This window comes from Paroedura picta, chromosome 1 (assembly GCF_049243985.1).
Source record: "Paroedura picta isolate Pp20150507F chromosome 1, Ppicta_v3.0, whole genome shotgun sequence".
Taxonomy (NCBI): domain Eukaryota; kingdom Metazoa; phylum Chordata; class Lepidosauria; order Squamata; family Gekkonidae; genus Paroedura; species Paroedura picta.
Window position 1 is genome coordinate 159,400,585 of NC_135369.1, and position 20,212 is coordinate 159,420,796.

General features: G+C 43.1%; 1 protein-coding gene across 4 annotated transcripts in view; it reads left to right on the forward strand.

Moving 5' to 3' along the window:
- Positions 1 to 20,212, forward strand: part of LOC143845327 (uncharacterized) — a 467,259-nt gene that overhangs the window by 437,140 nt on the left and 9,907 nt on the right. For all 4 annotated transcript variants that reach the window (XM_077300105.1, XM_077300183.1, XM_077300016.1 and 1 more), the window contains one exon: positions 17,610 to 17,731. In XM_077300105.1, coding sequence (XP_077156220.1) covers positions 17,610 to 17,731 — 122 coding nt within the window. The remainder of the gene's footprint in view (positions 1 to 17,609; positions 17,732 to 20,212) is intronic.

Consider the following 20,212-nt stretch of genomic DNA (forward strand, 5'->3'; position numbering starts at 1 on the left):
ATGCAAGTACATGATATGCAAACTCCGTGTTAAAAATACACTCGCAAATTAGGAATATTTTGCCTCCAGTTTCTTATTTAACAGCCTTGAAGTATTTATAACCTCCAGCAATTAAATCTGATGGCTCATCCATATTTAAATCTAGAGCAATGTCTTAATTATCCTCTTGTATGTGCAGCACTCACATGCTGTGCAACATTGTGCCTGTGTTTGATATCTTCAACTCCCTGGTGTAACATAGGGTGTCCATCTGTTCTTTGATTTACGGTGGGGTTGTAGATCACCTTTACATAACTATTTGCATTCAAAACCAAGGCCCTAGAGAGCTAAGCTTTCTTGACTTCTCACAAGGAGGCAGTGAACACACGTGACCCCTCCCCACCATTGCCAAGAGGTAAAACCTTGGGAGAGGCTTGAAGAAAGAGGCATTTAGGGGAGAGCACTCTAGAGTAAACTAAAGGTAGCAGTTCAGAACTATGGGGGGGGGAATGAATGCTGTTATGAAGTAGAAGAAGCAGAAGCAGCAGCAGCAGAAGAAGAAGAGTTGGTTCTTATATGCCGCTTTTCTATACCCGAAGGAGCCTCAAAGTGGCTTACATTCGCCTTCCCTTTCCTCTCCCCACAACAGACACCCTGTGAGGTGGGTGAGGCTGAGAGAGCCCTGATATTCCTGCTCAGTCAGAACAGCTTTCTCAGTGCCAAGGCGAGCCCAAGGCCACCCAGCTGGCTGCATGTGGGGGAGTGCAGAATCGAACCCAGCATGCCAGATTAGAAGCCCGCGCTCCTAACCACTACACCAAACTGGTGTTTGCTTTGTGGGTTGCACTATTTCATTTAGGGTAGACCCAATAACTTCCTGTCCTAGAGTAAGGAAAAAGCAGGTTAAGATCCTACCAGTCTAGATGAAAGAAGATGGCCATAGAAAATAAGGTGCTGAGAACTTACTTACACAAAGCTTAAAGTGGTTAGTATTTGTATAGGTTAATGCGAATGTGAAACCTATACTGGTCAAAACGTTCACTGACATGACAAGAATGTCTCCTTCTACTTTCCTTCTCACATGATCAAGGATTAGCCATTAAGGGAAAGCGTGGTTTGCAGTGGTATCCAATGCGGGCACCTGATCAGACTGGAGTTTGTTTCTTCCACACAGACTTTAATTCTAAACCACCAATTAATCCTGGTATAGAATCACAGTTGGGGGATCTAACTCTGATTTGACTGGATGCCAAGATTTAGATGTTATAGAAAAGTGGAGTTTAGATCAAGGCTACTGAAATCAGAGAGCTTTCCATTGTCCTCTGTGCAGGAGTGGAAAATGTAAGCATAGCAGCTAGCAAAATTCAATGCGAACAGAGGTTGATTGTAATATCTGAAGGCAGCCAGAAATTCAAGATAACACACTGATCTGGATAGCCCAGGCTATCCAGATATTTGGATGGGAGACCTCCAAGGATTTGGAATGGAGATCCTCCAGCGAACACTAGGGGCCATGACATGGAGACAGGGAGAGCAAACCACCTTCGAATGGCCCTTGCCTGCCTGCCAGACAATCCTAAGGATCTCCTGACTGCACCACACATGCCACACGATAAATAAATAAGTCAAGATAATGCTGTAATTCAAAACATGTTGCTACATGCTCGTGCTTTGAAAACCAATGCGTAACTCTTAATTATATATTTTTAATTATGGGGTTTCCCTTCAACTATGGATTTCTGCCAGTTTTAAAAATATTCAGTGGTATTGAAAGCTGAGGACATTCCTCTCCTGAAATGGTTACTGACAGTGCTGTCCTAAGCTGAGTTACACCCTCATAAGTGAGTTGAAGTTTATGAGCGCTGTTTAAAATTGTACTCTAAGAAACTTTAGGGTCAATTTCAGTGATGCTGGGGAGTTTTTTTCAAATTAGTTGTAGACTCCAGATATACTGGGGAATGAACATAAAAGAAGATGAAGACATTTGGGAATCTCAAATGTATTGGCTCAATGAGCAGCTAACTCTTACATAATTGGAAGATCAATTAGGATTTCTGTTGAAACGGAACTGAGCAAAGAAGTTCTTTGAGCCTCTCTTAGGGGAAGCATGTAGGTGGCAGATGCTTATGCGTGCGATTTTGTGATGCTGTTTGAGATCAAACTCAAAGGCATGCACTTAGGTTGCAAAGTTGCAGTTTTGATATCATTCTGTCTTTGATAACCATGAAATGAGATTCCAAAGATAAGAAGCTGCTTGTGTTAAAAAAATAAAATAAAAATAAATCAGAGACCACCAAATAAGACTAAGGGATGAATGAAAAACTCTGAACAACATTGTGTAGTATCGTCCTTGCCATCTATTTTTATTTATTTAAAGTAGCTTTTGTTGACTACCACTCCCGGGTCCTGCCGGCTTGTGCCGGTTTATATCTTTATACAGCTTTCGCTGTATTCATATTTAGTTAAAGGCTAAGTGGGCGGAGAGTGGGCGGGGCAATCCGATTAGCCCCTCACCAGGACAGACAGCAGTTCTAGCCAATCGGGTGAGGGCACAATCTAGGCCCTCACCAGCACAGCCCAGAAAGGCTTCTAGGCCCTCACCAGGGCAGGCTTCGAAGCCCTCACCTGGTCAGGCCAGAAAGCCACGGGGAAGTGGCAGGACACCATGAGTAAAGACGGAAGCCTTCCCCTCCTTGAAGAGGCCCCAGGTGTGCTTCTAGGCCCAAGCGGAAGGCCGCGCCGACGCTGTGGGGAAGGGGGAAGCAGGCCTTCCCCTCGGGCCTAGAGGCACATGGGGGGGGGGCTTTCAAAGCTCGTTTTCATGAACAGGCTTTGAATCTAGTACAGTCATAAAAACCAAGGAAGTACAATAAAATTACAATATGATGACTAAATCAGACCAGCTTTTTGAGGAACTCATTCTATCAGGTTGGGGCCAGGACTGAAAAGGCCCTGGCCCTGGTCGAGACAAGTGGCCCCTTAGATAAGCAGGGCTGAGGCCGCAGCTGGCCTTGAAGGTAAGAAACAAAATATTAAACCTGATCTGAAAGCTAACCGGGAACCAATGCAGCTGCCTCAGCACAGGCTGGATATGTTCTCAGGATGACCTTGTGAGAACACTACAGCCAAATTTTGGACCAGTTGCAATTTCCGGGTCAGAGATAAGGGAAGGCCCGCGTAGAGCGAGCCTAGGTAATGTAAAGTACAGAGATCTACTGAGTAATGACAATCCATATTTCAGTTAGATTTCTGATTGGCTTGTTTGTTTTCTGCATTTGAATGTCTGGCCTTCCTGTGATAATAGCACATCAGAGCACATTGAGAGTTCCTAACAGAGCTACTCTGCCTGCCTGTCTGTGTATCCATTTATTCTGCCCTTTCTTCAAGAAGCTCAAATTGGTGATCCATCATCCCTTTACTCTCCATTTTATCCTCACAACAACTCTGTGAGGTTGGCTAGGCAGACAGAGAGTGACTGGCCAAAAGTCATCCAGCAATATGTGCCTTTGCACCAGGATCTCACAGATCTTAGTCTATTGTCAACTAGGCTGCATCAGCTAGATCAGTGGTTCCCAATTTTTTTTCAGGCTGCCACCTCCTTGGCTCCCAGGCCACATCCCTAGTGCCCCCCCCCATACCTACATACACATGAACACACACCACTTTCCTGATGTTAGGTCTACTGCAAATCCAAAACACACTATGTTGCCTACACTTCTTTTTTGGTTGTTGTGTAGTGGCCATGTTTTAGTCTAGAAAAAAATGTATCAGTTCTTTGTAAAAGTCATTTGTAAAAAGCCACCTTGGTTCCTTAGTGGGGAGAAAGACAGGAAAAGAGAGAGAGAGAGAGAGAGAGAGAAGCAAGCAATGGAAAATCCCATGGCCAGGAGCAGTGGTCCCAACCTTTTTATCACTGGGGTCCACTCAACGCTTGACAATTTTACTGAGGCCCGGTGGGGGGGGGGTAGTTTACTCCTCTACTCTCAACCACTGCCCTAACGCTCTCTGATCGCTATGGTAATGTTTAAACATCCCTTCAAAATGAGATACAGACATGCCACAACAATGAACATAAGGAACATTTTATTTTCATGGAAATTTTAATTCATGACAATGACAAATCAATAGGAACCCTGAGCTTGTTTCTCTGCAACGAGATAGTCCCATCTGGGAGTGATGGGAGACAATGACACCTGAAGTGTGTTGTAAAGGGCCGGGGGGGATGAAGTAAAGGGCCGGGGGGGGGAAGGCGTCCTTCGCGGCCCACCTCCAATTAGTTAACGGACCACATGTGGTCCGCAGGCCACAGGTTGGGGATCACTAGCCAGGAGGACGAAGAAGAAAGCTTTTCCAGTCTCCCAAAGATTGAGATTTTTGGGAAGAGCTGCCAAACCTGGGTTAAGAAATTCAGGGTAGAGTCTGGGAAAGACAGTCTGAAGATAGGAAGGAGCTCAGCAGGAATATGATTCCATTTAGCCTACCTTCTAAAGGTGTTGTTTTCTTCCGGGAACTAAGCAGGACTGATGCTGGCCAGCACTGGGAGGGGAAACCCCTAAGGAAGTCCAAGGTTGCTCCTATCCCGAGGCAGGAAGTCTCTCACTAGGAAAATGCAGCTGCAGCAGGAAGAGTCAGACTACTGCCCCCCTAATTCCCCCAAATTTTTCAGTACCCTCCTTCTGACCCCAAATTCCTCACCACCCTCCTGGATCCTTCCGCCACCCCTGGAGGGGTTACTGCCCACTTTGGGAACTCCTAATCTAAAACAACTGGAGTAAATTGTTGTTGTTGTGATTTATTAAAAATTTCTAGACCGCATCTCACAGTATGGGGCCAAGGTGATTGACATCATAATAAAATTACATTAATACATAATGTATTAACTTCCATATTAAAATTATTAAAACTAAAACCAGCTCACTGACTAGTGACTACTTTAACTAACTACCCCTCCAGTATTCCAGCCATCTTTCCTTTTCCTGCCTGTTGGTTTTGGTATCTCTGCCAGTGGCATAAGAAAAAAAAAGGGGGGGGACTGTACAAGAAGAAGTAAGTAGACGTTGCAGTGCATTATATATAAATAAAACTTGTATTTTACGAGGTGCCTGTCTTCAGTCCTTTCCATATATCAGATTCTCCTGTTGTCCTTAGGGACTGTCTATATCCACTCTTAGTAAAATGCTATTTGACAGATCTCTTCCGTATAGGGATTTCATTTTCTCTCTCTCATACATACGTCTGTTTCGGTAACCAGCATGGCTTCCAAAATAAGGAGTGAAATTTGGAAAGAAACTCTGGTTCTGATGAATTTTTAACCTGATTAATTATTTAGTCAGAATTATTTCGGCTTTATCAGAGCAAGGTGCTTCATCTGATATGCAAAGTGTGTAGTGAAGGGGCGTTTTGGCAAAACTCAGTGTAGGATGGACTCATTTTAGGTTGCAAGGGACTATCCTGGTTTTAAGTTTTCATGGCCCCATTTAGTTTTGTCTTGGCTAAAGGTATGTGAATGATGTAATCATTAAGCTGAGAAATACAGAATGTGTATAGATGGTACAAATTATTACTCAGGTGGACAAACTTGATCTTCCGCAAAGCTTCAGAGGCTGTTATTTGTTCCTTGGTCCATTTCTAGCCGGTTTGTGACTTCTGTCCTTGAGCCATGGGTTAACAAGTAGAATAATGTGTTTACAAGCGTAATTCAGTTTTTACTGGGATAATTAAATACGCGTCATGAGCCATATAAATATTATGGAATTTATTTCCAAGTAAAATCCAACTAAGTCCTGCAACAACTAATTCCACAGGTTAATTGTGCATGATACTAAAATGTGTTTCCATTTAGTAGGTTTGCTACCAAATGATGCCACCGATTAAACCTTGCTCTTATGGCTTGCACATGAGAGGCAAGTGTTGATTGCCTTGTGGCTGATAAACTCAGGTAGTAATTAAAATGAGCCTTCCCATGACAAAAAAAAAAAGAACTGAATGGGATTTTTGGACCAACCATCTCTCAAGACTGGGATAAGAGTTTGCCTACTGTTTAGCCAGATCCCTTTCTCAAACGTTCAACACATTTGAACTTATATGTGTGTCTTACAGTTTGGTCCTAGTTAGCATTTGGCAATTCAAAGGGGAATATATGAATTGGCCCTACAGAAACGTACCGTATTAATTTAACACTTTCATGCCTCCTTTCCACCCAGTTTCAGATCCCCAGTGCAGCGAACAATCAAAAACATGAAAGCAAACTTGTAAAAAGCTTTAGCCCTGTACACATGTGGCCAACCAATGCCCATAAAACAGGATCACACCTAACTAGCCTGCTTTCTTCCTGTGCTGATGCTAGCACAGAGCCTGTGCCTGGGCAAGCAGTGCACATGCAATGGGAACTCTTGAAAAGCAATATGCACGTTTATGTCTGCAGATGGTGGTCTATACAGTTTATGCCCTCAGAGGCTCTGTGCAAATATGGATCTGAACAAAGGGAGGGGGGGATGCTCGGAGGTGGAAGCAAGGATGGTGGGCACCATTTGCTCTCCATGCAGTGTGCATACACAATATGCTACGGTGGTGAAATTCTGGCCGTGGTGGTTGATCAGTTGTGGCTTCTTGGCACATGGTCCCATTGTGCAGCAAGGATCCTGAAGGTGTTAGCCAGCTGTTAGTAATCAGTGGGCTTGAATGTTGAAAGGGCTTATTCACAGTGCAACTTTATGAGTCTCCTTCCTAAGTGCCTTTAATTAATTCAGAATTCAGAAGGAACGGTAAAGGAAATGTGAACCTTCTTTCAAACTAGCAATCTGTAATGCATTGTAAACGTAAAAAGGCTACTAACAATGGTAGGCCACTGTTCTGCTTAGCAATAGCTTGTTGTTCTTACATGCACCAATTAATATATTAGCAAAATGTTTTTGTTGTGTTGTTTTCACATAGGGACCATTTTGATAGTTCGCAAAGGCACTTAAAAAAAATTGTAAAAATTAAAATATATATATATAACTTTTGTGATCTTATTTGCTTAAGTGCCAAGATTTTATTTATTAAATTCAACATTTGTTTTGACTTATAATAAATTCAAAAATTCTATTGAAAACAGTGGCAATACCTTGCATTAAGATAGTTGTAATGTTAACATTTAACTTACAAACACATCGCGGTTTAATCTGCTAAATCTTTACCGTCCTCCCGGACAATATTGTTAAAAGCTCGATGGATTTTAAAGCACCGCTAAAAAGAAACTTGCAGCTGTTTTAGTGCTGCTCTCTTGGTCAGACATAGAATTTACAGCTATTTAACAGCACTGTAGGTAAGAACAAAGGGGAGGCCCCTATAGGTAAAGGTAAAGGTATCCCCTGTGCAATCACCAGGTCATGTCTGACCCTTGGGGTGATGCCCTCTAGCAGCTAGCCAAATGTACACAATGGGGCCATCTACAGGTACCATGCACAGAAGTACAAACTCAGAGCATTCTCCAAGTTTGGAAAAATATTTGATAATTTTAAGGTAACTGCCCCCAGGTTATTAGCAGTGCCCATACATGCACACAGACTGCTCACCCTCAGTGTTTGGGTGTCCTTTGGGTTGCTGTGGGAAATCTAAGTGGTGCATGGAAAAGGGAGGGGTGGTGGTGGCAGTCAGCAGAGGAGAGACATGAGCTAGAGCTGATGGCAAAGAATCAGCAGGGTGCACATGGGACCAGTGACCAGGGGGAGGAAGAGGAGAAAGCTGAAGGTCATAACAGGGGCGGGGGAGAAGCTGAAGCTCTGGGCAGCCGAGGAGGAAACTGAGATTTTCCCTGGCCTGTGATCAGGGGTAGTCAACCTGTGGTCCTCCAGATGTTCATGGACTACAATTCCCATGGACCACAGGTTGACTACCCCTGCCTGTGATTACTAGCAGGTCCCCCATTTGTATGCTAATGACTTCTAGACTACTTAGAGGAAGTAGCACAAGATCAGTGTGGGATATATTTCTAATGCAGGGGGGGGGGGCTGCCTTTGAAGAGTGTTCAGAATCTAGTTCACCCAAAACACATCGGCAAAGCTTTGAAATGGTATTGGTCATGGTGATTGTGTTTCAGAAGTGTTCTAAGGACTGCCTTGGCTGCCCACGTCTCCCCAGGTTCAATTTCAAATGCTGGTGTATTGGCCATTAAAACCCTATTGAGAGCAGTGGCAATCCCTTGCATTAAGCTCCGGACTGCGTCAGAAGAGATCACCTTCCTGTGATTTAAATCGGCCTCTGTAGAGCTTGTCCATCCTAGCAGAGGTCAGATTGATGTATTTGTTGGGACAGGGTGGTCTCAGCTGTGGCCCCCCGTACTTTGGAAGGAGAGAGGGTATAGCATGATTACATAGGCACCATCACCTCCCCCACTCCCCCCCTTCCTGCACTACAATTCCTAAGTGTTGTGGCACACACCCCACTTGGCAAAAGTGAGCCAATTTAAAGGTGTTGATTGAAAAGCAATCTTTTGTTGGAGCCTTTGCAGATGCTGCTCCTCTGAGTGAGTGGCGAGCCAGCCATGGTTTGATCTGCTGTGAGTTCACCTGCTACTATTGTGCACAATTAAAGACACTCCTAGATTAACCACAAACCTAGGGTCTAAAATCATAGCTCACACAAACCCTCAAAATCCCTTCAAAATGAAATTTATGCTACAAAACGTTTGGAGCTACCAGGGCAGCTAACAGATTAAAAACGTGCATAGGAAAACACTTCTTTAAAAACATCAGACCCCGAACAAAAGCATATCATTGAAATGATTAAAAGTGACAGTGCACAGATGAAAACATAGGGCAGGAAGGAGGGATTGCTGAAGGAATCCCAGGCAGAATTTATTTTAAAAGGTTTCGCCTGCAAGCAGAAGATGGCAACAGAAGGGGACAGCTAAGTCATCCTGAGGGAGAGGGTTCCAGAGCTTTGATGTCACAATTGTGAAGTCCAAAGGAGAGTCATGTTGCTGTCATGATTAAGATCAGTGGCCTCTAATCTGGACAGCCAGATTCAATTCCCTGTTCCTCCTCCCCATGCAGCCAGCTGGGTGACCTTGGGCTAGTCATAGTCCTGATAGTACTGTTCTCATCGAACAATTCTGACAGAGCTCTCTCAACCCCACCTACCTCACAGGGTGTCTGTTGTGGGGAGAGGAGGGAAAGGCAAGTGTTAACTGGTTTGAGACTCCTTTGGGCACTGAAAAGTAGGGTGTATCACAGGAGATGGCACAATTTGAACCCGGAATCTTCTTTATGAAAAGCAGAAGCTCTGTCACTGAGCACCAGGCCCTCCTCAAAGTCACTTTCTGTTGCTACTTAACTCTCCATACTATCCACTTCCTTGTTTAAACATTACTTTCTTCTGTGGTGTTATACTGTTGCCTGTATTTTCTAACATCACTCCTACAGATCAATAAACAACATCTCTCCTCACCTAGGAGCACGAAAAGACACCACACAGCTTTGGGAGCTGCTAAAAATACTGAAAAACTCCCCACAGACACCTGAGCCTTTGTGTCAGATATGACGCTACGCCTATCTGCAGGGAGTAACCCTTAGACAGTAAAGCACACACACATTCGGAAAGAGGTGTATACTGAAGCACTCCGACAAGCAGAGATCCCTAAAATTCTTGCAGCTCAGAATGTCATCGCCTCAAAGTCATCCTTATAACGGGATCCACATCTTATAGCAACATGTTGGAAAGGAGCATATTTAGACGGGCCATAATAGTCTCTTTTATTTTATTCTCTTTTTGTAATGTTATATTTCCTTTCTCTCTCTTGCCGAAACACGTTATATGTTATATTTCATCATTGTGCCCTTTCCCCCGCAGCAACAATCTTGTGAGGTAGGTTAGGTTGAGAGATTGTGATGGGCCTAGGGTCACAAATGGCAGAACAGAAATGCAAACCAGGGCCCATTCCGCATGCATAGGATAATTGACTTTCAATGTGGTTTGGCAGCTGGATTTTCCTGTGCAGAACAGGAAAATCTACTTCTAAAGTGCATTGAAAGTGCATTATCTATTTTGTGCAGAATAGGCCCTGGTTGTCCCAGATCCCAGTGCGACAATCTAACCACCACACCACACTGAATACCGAATGTTTGTCTCACAAGGGCAGATTGCCCTCCATTGCACTTCTGGAAGCCCATCTTCAATCAATGGTAGTTGCACATGTATAAAGCAAAACTGACATAATAATGCTAGTTTTATTGGCCAGAATGACTGCCAGATACTTACTATGAACTTTGCTAAGAAACTTTGGATAATGTGTGCCATGTGCAGAGGTTAGGTGCTAAATCTAGGTGTTGAAGACATTTTTATCTCAGGTTGTCCTTCATTTTCTTCCCTTTCCCTTGCATATCTGGCTGCAATCTTCTAAAACACCCCAGTTAACTGATGCTTTCCTGTCATCCTAAGTTTCCACAGAAGTGCAGCACACCAAAAAAAAAAATAAAACTCACTGGGTACTGGAGCTTATTTTGAACACAGGATAGAAAGAAACTGTTGGAATCTGCAAGATCTGCAGTGTGCATGATTCAAAAGCATGTGAAGAATGTCCAGCAGGGGGCATCAGAGGAGATGTATAATTAGCATAGTTAGAATAGGAACTTCCTGTTTTTTTTTTTCAAATGACTTCCTCCTGTGTCCTGATTGGCTTCAATGGAGACTTCCTGCTCCTTTGAACACAGTTCCTCCCTACTTGTCTATGGAACAGACAGAATGAATGCAAGAACAGAATGTAAGAGCAACAAAAGAGCTGGCTTGTAGGACTCTCTGGGCCTTTTCGCACAGGGATCTTTGTTGCAAATTGTTTGCGGAATGAAAAATCGCCATTTAAAATAGTGGAATTCGTCGTTATGCATACCTGCCTTTGTAGTGGAATCAGTTGCGTTTTTTAGCGTTTCCCACAGGCTTCCGGTCTCGGCAGAAATCGCTAGTAAGGAAGCGCTATTGCCAAGCTCGTCCCGCCCCTGGCCGTCAAGCAGCCAATGGGCAGCCGTTAGCATGCTCCCAAACAGCCCCTTTCCCTTTAAGAAAGGTTTTAAAAAAAAAAAAACAACCCATAGCAACGAATCTAGGTAGATTCGTTGCTACGGAGAGACCCATCCAGCTGCCTAATGTGAGCTGTCGTTTGATTATATGATCGTTTGCACGCTGCCTCGAGTGATAAAAAAAAATCCCCCCCCCCTCTCACGGGCCCGATTTTCGGCTGAATTTATTTGTAAAAAATAAAGGGACTTTATTTCAGCAAACGGGCTTTTCAGTGGTTTGTGCTTAGTGACTAAAGGTGAAGGACTGAAGCCAGGGAAGCCTCTAAACAGAAAGAGGCTCGCCGGTGCGTTTATCCCCGCTCGCTCGGAGAAAAAAAAATGGCGATCGCTTCGCCGGAAGTTTGGAGGAGAGAGCCAGGGGGAGGGACTTTGAAGAACCAGCAACAATGGTAACGCACAGGTCTTTAGCGCTACTGTTGCAGATTGGTTGCAGGAGTGTATCGCTATCCGGAGGGTGAATCCACTTTTCTGGATTCCCCTGAAAGCGCCACAATGAAGCGCTTTTTGCTGATTGGTTTCAGGATTGTTGCAGATTGTCTACGACGTCGTGGGTTATGGCAAATTAGTAGCGTTTCCAAATAGCAACCATTCTGCTACTTTGAAGCCGTGCGAAATGGCCCTCTCTCCTCTCTTTTTATATACAGAATTGTTTCTCTCTTCATCATAAAATTATTTTATTCTTTTAAGCAGCCTAGTGCTTTACATACCTTTGCAAATTTAAACTTCGCCAACGGAAATAAGGCATCCTGAAAACAACTAATATTCGGTGTTAGATATTGAATTTCTGAAAGTTATAATAGCAAGCTGTATTGTTTTTAAATATCCAATAAAATACAGGTTATTGATTTTGCTTTCTGCTGCAGGCTCCGTCTAGGTCAGTAATGGCTACCCTAACTGGCAGAGTGTCTCCAAGGTCTCAGGCACGGAAAGGCTTTCCCAAGACGTCTTACCTGAGATTATTAATTGAAAATGCCAGGCACAGACGCTGTACTCTGCAGCATACAAAACATGCCTATCATGGGACAATGTCACATCCTTACTAATTTGCAAATTTACTACTTGAATTTACTATTTGACTCGAAAGTCTGACTGTCACAAACCTAGGTTTGAGCCTTCAGCACTTTAAACACATGGCCTAACTTTCAGTATTAAGATTTTTGTTTGTGCCTCCCAATTACAACAAACTAAACATACACCCATGTTTTTGTTGTGATGGGACGGTCCACTGCCATATTGCATGTTCTGGCATTGGAAAGATTTTTGTGAGAAAAAAGGAGACAGCCATTTAGGAGTCTCCAAAGAAGTGAACTTCTTGTGAAGCCACAAGAGTCCCTTTTTGATTTTGATACAAACATGGCTAGCACCCTATCATTTCCTGTAAGTCCTTGTGAACTGTTGCCCTCTTGTTGTGTACTGCGTATCTGTTTCCTCCTCTACTCTCTCCCCAATCTTATATCTCGGGGGAACATCTGAACAGGGCCTTCTCTTGCTCCTGATTTGTGTAGTCTCAGGTAGCAATGAAGCTATATTCCTATCACTTAATAAGAACAGTCTTCAAATCATGCTTCTGTGTTGGTACAAGCCTCACGAAAATTCTGTCTTGGAACCAGCCGAATTGCTTGAGGATGAGCAGAGCCATAGCTAAAAGTCCAAGAACAACCTGCAGGGAAGCGACTCTTTACTTTTAATTTACTATCGACATTTTTACTACATGTTTTAAATACCATGTGATTTTCTACAATACATATATTTCAAGGCTTCGCACAGAATCCCTGGATTTCAGCATATTTCTCTCCATTGCTTTGTTATACAGCAATGTACATCCTACCATTTTGCAAACGGCATGTTACATTTTTTCCTTCTGTCACTGGAAAAGGGGTTTATATATATATATATATGAAAAGAGGTGTTATGCTAATGTGATGGCTACTTGGTGGCTGAATTGAGCTTGCTGTATATATGCAAATTGAAAATTTCCTGATAGTGAACTGAAAACCAGATTGCACGCGTGTGTGTGTGCGCGCACACAAAATCCCACATGTAATGTGCTGATAATTAAACTCCTCTGACAATTACATCATGCACTATCAGTCTTTGCCAGATCCATTACTCATGATCGGTGCCTTGGACAAAACAAAGCTGGTTCACTGGGGACTGTCAGCTGAGCAGATGCTCCTATAGAAGAAAGCAGCCAGGCAATGTTTATGTAATACGAGAGACCCAGTATGGGAAGGAAAGATACAGCTTCAGCTTGTGGAAGGCTTCAGCAGGGTATAAAACAACAGGGAAATGATAGGAAGGCACCAGATTGCCTACACTGCATGCGAATGCCATTCAGTGTGCCTGTTAGTTCACCGGCTGCTACCAAATCTCTCCTGCAACATCCCTCTGAATGTCTTTAGAACAAATGTATAACTCCATCTTGCATGGCACACACATTTAAAAAAAAGAAAATTGCTAGTGGTATAAAGACATTGAAAAAAAAAACCCTGATGCAGCACATAGTAGATGAGATTTTATAAAATGGTCTTTGATGGTCCATAAGCTATTTCATTCCTGACTGCAAACTGCAGTGTAGGATTTGAATTGCAGCATGTGGTTTGTCGCCTTTCTATAACTCTGTACAAAATTTTGAAGCACCCGAAGATTAGATTGCTGGGCACACACGCCCCACCCCCCAAAATCCATTTATGTTTTATAAATCCAAGACAAGATTCATATTCATGTTCCATTTCAGAGGTCTCTACTACATATGCAGTAGGTAATAACAAGGGAACTAAGGGCTAGTTTACTCTTTCCCCCATCGTGTTGACTGTATGTGCTGTCGAGCATGGGATCTTAATCCACATCATGTGAAGAATGCTTAGCATGAGTGGAGCGTATTTGATCAGTCCACCGCCTCTCCTCTTTCATTTTTGCAGTGAATGAATCACCTGAATGGGAACATTTATGTACATACTTAACATGAAATGTCCTGATTATAGCCTACCTTTCTTTCTAACAGAGAATCAAGTCAAATTACAAAAATTGAAAAGAAACCAGGTACAGTGTGAAAATCATTTACAAACTTTAAAAAACTGGAATGCCGATTTCATAGCTATGTCCTCCTGAAAACTTTCCACATCAGTGGGTGTGGGTAGGGGTGGAGGGGCTCGTGACTGTCAAGCAGGCTATTCCACCAAGAAGGAAGAAGGGATCCCTAGGAAAAAGGTTTCAGGGGTATTTGGGACTGCTGCACAGGGGGGGAGGAGCTGTAACGTTTGGCTCTGCATATAGAAACCATTCTGCTTGTGGATGTTCTGTGATGTTCCCAGCCCTTGATCAACATTCTTTCCTGGATGAATCCCATAACATCTAATGGTCCACCTTAAAAAAAAAAAACCTTGTCAACGACCGTTTATGCACTGGGAACTTCACTGCCCCACCCCCCTGTAAGGAGCACAGATCGGGGGCTGATGAGGTGCACCAGGCCAAATGTTCCCCCATATGGGTGCAGGAAGAGGTGGGGCAACCTGCCATGACTAAAACTCCAGCCTGCAGCCCAGCATGAAACCTCCAGTGCATAAACGGTCAACATCTTAATCTGGCAACAGACCTATTCATAGGGACAGCACTAGAAATAATAGTTGTAATTGATGTTGCTGACAGTTATAGATGGTTTTAAATGGCTTTAATATGTTATTAATTACTTTAATTATATTATGGTTTAATTTGATGTTGTACACTTCCCTGAGCCTCTTGCCGAGAAGGTGATATATAAATCTGTCTGGACACAGTCATCCATACGATGGTCACCTCCAGACTGGATTTCTGTAACTCACTCTATGCTGGCCTACCCCTTGTCTTTGACCCGGAAACTCCAGCTGGTCCAGAACACAGTTGCTAGGGTCCTCACTGTTACATTTTGGAGGGCCCATATCCCATGGTGCTGAGGCAGCTGCATTGGTTACCAGTTGTGACGCTAGTCAGGTTCAAGATTTTGGTTTTAACCTTTAAGGCCAACCACGGCTTAGGCCCTGCCTATCTGGGAAACAGCTTCTGTCCTTATGCCACCCCCCCCCGGAGGGCTCTTCACTCTGTGGGTACCAATCTGTGAGAAGTCCCTGGCCCCAGAAAAATATGCCTGGCCTTAACCCAGGCCAGGGTTTTTTGGTTCCTGGCCCCAACCTGGTGGAATGAGCTCCCAGGAGAGCTGAGGGCCCTGGTGGAACTATCAACATTCCGCAGGGCCTGTAGAACAGCTCTTCCACCATGTCTTTGGTTGAGGCTGGATTCTTAAGATTACTGGACCCCCCTGGTAGTTGACTGTGGAGTCGGGGGATCCGCTATCTTGACATTTGACTGGGGTGTTGGTTTTAGGGGAAGGGTTTTTATGGGGTACATCTTTTATGTAACCCACCTTGAGCTTCAGAATAAAGTGGGCTATAAATTGAATCAATAATAATAAATGAAATGAATAAATAAAATATTTAGTGACAGATATTGTCCTGATATCTTGAAGTATTTGGTACATGTGGCTGGTCATTGATCTGAAAGATAGTCTTCCATTACATTTTTGCTATGCTCTTCTAGATTTTAGTGAAAAGTTATTTTCCCCTGCTTTGCCTTTACTAACCCATTCAACCAATATTAACATTCTAAGTGGTGATAACTGGGTTGCCTGATGTTTCTTATTGCTCATATTATTTTCTGGGCATGGAGCATATTATAGAGATCATATAACTGAACATGGTAATATAACATTGAGATTACTACACTGCTGATCTCTCTGCAGAATTATTTTATATATATATATTGCAGCTGTTCTGTTGGAGGGAGTTTCTCTTGCTCTGTTTTATAGTGGCTCCTGTTTGTGCAGAGAGAATAGTGAAAAATCATTGCAGAAATCAGGGCTGAATTTAATGTTCTCTAATTCTGATATCATCTGGAGGAGGAGTTTAACCCTTTTCCCCACCATATTTCTAACCTGAAACAGTCTTGGGAAGCCACTGTTGATGCCATTGGGGAAACTTACGTATATGGATGGGTTATTAAGCCTCCCTACTGGACAAGCAGTAGGTTCTTGGGGCCATTTCAGATTAGGAAACTGTCAGGGGGAAGGATTAAGCAATCTCTCTTCATGCCTTACATTCTCTATCTGAAACAGGATTCTGCACCCTTGGATATCATGGTCCCAGGAACGCCCAGTCCATGCATAGGAAGGGCAAGAAGCAAAATACCCATTTTCCTGAGTAACTCTTTAGTCAAAATCCTTTGGCTCCCACCCAGTGCTTCTACCTGGCCAATAATCAGTAGAACTGAATGATAGTGGGAGCAAATGAAAGTATGAGCAGAGGCAGACTGGCCACTTAACTTACTAGGAACATTCCTGGTGGCCACTGCACCATGGACCCAGGAGAATATCAAGCCAAGCCCCACTAGCCTGGTTCTGCAGCATCCACTAGGCTCAGAAATGGCCAGTGGTGCTCATGATACATTTCAGTTCATTCACTACCCCCAGCTTAGAGGTGAATTTTACATAATTACATTTCACTTTGTACTTCCTGCATTTCAGGACTTTGCAGGGATTTTTGTTTTCCTGACTGTTCTAGACAAAAGGAATGCAAAGTTAGAATTCATTTACCACATCGGAAGACATGGCCCCTGTTCCATGAAAGCTTATGCTGGAATAAAATGTTGTTACACTGTCAGATGCCACAAGATCACTGTTGACAGCTCCCACTCTACAATGGAAGCAGAGGGTGGGGGGAGAGCAGTCTTCAAACTTCAGCTTGGAAATGGACCCGTTCGGAGAAAATAGGTATCCTGCCCAACACATTCAGCAAATATCTTCCTTTGCAGTGACAACTGTATGGTTCTTGCCCGCTCTTAGACACAGAGTTTCACCCAAGGGTTTAAAGATAGGATTGAAGGACTGGATTGCAGTAGTTTGTTTGGGTATGTTCATTTTCAATATGGCACACTTTTGTTTTCTAGGAGCCCTCCTTTCAGTTCTCTGAATGAATCTTCACTTGATTTTTTAGCCTTAATAACATATTTATACCCCGAGCAACCACCCAAGCCAACCATGCTAATTTATGAAATCAAAGTCTACTTTTTTCAAAGCTTCAATTGTGATCGTTTTAGCAAAGCCCTATTGAAGTAAACTGTTCTTTTTTTTCCCTTGGGAAAGCAGATTTCTTCCAAAAAAAAAATTATCCCAAGAGTTCCTGTCATTCCCTCTCCTCCCTCTTCTGGTAGTATTAGGTTAATTCAAAATGCTTCCAGAATTGTTACATTTTCCTCCAGTAATAGCAGTTTGAGCGAGCAGATGGGTGTAATGTGCTGCAATTAAGCTCCAAACATGGGATAATTCTGCCACCTTTCCTTAAACCTGCTCATCATCTAAGCCGCTCGCATTTTGTTTATGAACGTTTTTAAAAAGAGATGATGGTCATAACGTCTCTCTACTTTTTGGTTTCATGTATGAATTTAAATCTTGGTTATGTATTTATTATATTTATATACCACCTTCCCCTGAGGCTCAGGGCGGCTATACTATTAACCCTTTATGTGTCCTGTGACTTTTATGTTCAGTTACGTCAGACCAGCATAGCAGCCCTAACAGCCCACTCTAGCCTGATCTTCAGAGTTTGGAAGATGAGCAGGGCTGGTACTTGGATGGGAGACCACCAAAGAAGACTGGAGTTCCAATGCAGGTGAAGGCAATCATCTCTTCTATTGAAAACTCCATGAGGTCACCATGAGTTGGCTGTGACTTGACAATGTTGGAAATGAACTAATTCCATGCAAATGTGCATGATTCAAGAGGATATGAAGAATATCTTGTGGGGTTTATCAGGGGTGATGAAAAGTTAATATTTTTAGGTCAATTTTCAAATAGTCTTCTCCTATATCCTGATTGCCCCCCGTGGAGACTTCCTGCTCATTTGAGCACCCTTCCTCCCTGCTTGCCTCCTGAACTGCCAGAATGAACACAGAATAGTTAGACTACTAGAACTTTCTCTCTCTTTTCCTACTTACAAAGTCCTTTCTCTTTTTTAAAGAAACTATTTTCTTTAAAGGAAAGGAAAGAAACCTTGGCCCATTCTGCACATGTTGGATAATGCACTTTCAGTGCACTTTAGAAGTAGATTATCCTGTTCTGCACAGGAAAATCCAGCTGCCAAAGCACATTGCAAGCGCATTATCCAACATGTGTGGAATGAGCCCTGGTGCTGTGTGTTCTTTTCATACTGAAACTCTGCCAACAGACAGCACATTTTACCTTACTGACCAGCTGCTCTGTGTTCAGTTGTATCAAGCCTACACAGCTTTGAGTCACCCAACCGCACACAGCATCAGCCAGATATGGCGGTACTGTAAGGGCTTGTTTAATAACCCAGCTTGACAACTTTCTTTTCCAAAGAAAAACTGAACTGTTTTGTTAATTGAGCTGTTGAATGTTCCCACCCATTGTGCCAGCTCAGCCAATCAGTGCCAGAGACTTCACAACAATAAGGGCAATACAGTGTAGGTTTGATATGTATTTCTAGCGGCAAATGCTGCAAATGGGATGCAAAGACCACTGGTCCTTCACAGCTCCATAAAAGATAAAACAGCAAGTTTTGGAGGGAAATATGACCATAGCTAGGTCCCAGAGAATTAGTATGTTAACCGATCCTTCAAGAAAAGTATATCAATCTGAAAAAAGGAACTGAAAAGAAAGAAAAGTCTAATGTAATTAAATATAATATATGAAGTCACACTAGCTTGAAAGGTATATTCCCTGCCTGCTTGTATGAGATTTATATAATAATAATGAAATGTCCATCATTATGATTGATAGGACATTTGTGGAAAGGAGGCCTATATATTGCGGTGGCACCTCAGGGAATCTAGACATCTTTGTCATGTCCGAGATGTACTAAATCTCTACCATTCTGTGAACTGGGCCTGAGCAGCCACTCTTGCATGCATGTTGTTTGTCATGAGCGGAAGGCTTCTAGTGCCAAGACAAAAAGGGAGGGGTAGCTGACAGATCTTAACTGATAGACAGAAAAAGAAGCAAGACTCACAACACTTATTTCATTAGATACTATAAGAGTCTTCCACCTCCCTCTCTGTTTCATAGCAAAACTGGGTATTGAAATCTTTTGTGTACAATATATAGATGGAAATTTCAGCACCAGAAAGTGGGAGGTTAATATTGGCTTGTAAATTGGTTTTGCAGCTGGATCCGCCTCATTTCTTCAGAAGCTTCCTTATTAGGAAGGAATTTCTGGAAAGGCTAGCATAAAACCTAAGTGGAACGTCTACAGAATTCCCCAAGACATCTAAACAAGGCACCTGGATTATAGTTTCATCTATCACTGTGTGTGTGTATGTGTGTACATGTGCATGTAGTGGTATAATGGTGCAGTGGTGAAGAGTAGCAGCCTTTAATCTGAAGAGCTGGGTTTGATTCCCCACTCCTCCACATGCAGCCAGCTGGGTGACCTTGGGCCAGTCATAGTTCTCTCTGAGCACTCTCAACCTTACCTACTTCACAGGGGAGAGGAAGGGTAGCTGTTTTGAGACTTTTTTAGTAGATCAAAGTACAGTGCAACAATCCAGCTCTTCATATTATCAATAAATATTTATTCCCAAAATGTATTTCCTATCTGTGGATAACTAAATCTGAGGATTGGGGCCACATTTACCCAAAACAGGGTTTGTTTTTGTTTGTTTTGTTTTGTTTTTTGTTTTTGCAAACTTGGGTGACCCTTAGGTTTGCAGAAAAATCGGAAAAGTAAAAAACAAAACATTAGACTGTTTAAATTTCCTCCCACCAACATATGCATGTGCAAACAATGCACTTACCTTTATCTTCAAAGCTGTTGGTGAGTCTCTGGGCCTCATCACTAAGAGGCTGGTGTCCTGGAGGATCACTGGGCCTGGCTGCAGGTGTGTTGATAACTTGAGCAGCTTCCAGAAGCTGCAGGAAGCCATTGCTGGGGGAGGGGTACATAGAGGTTGGGAGCTCTGCAACTCTCAACCTCTGAGGCCATTGCGTGTGGTAAAGCCTCAGAGACTGAAGCCAGCTTGGTGTAGTGGTTAGTAGCACCGACTTCTAATCTGGCGAGCTGGGTTTGATTCCCTTCTTCTTCTCCACATACAGCCAGCTGGGTGACCTTGGGCTTGCCTCAGCATTGGCAAAG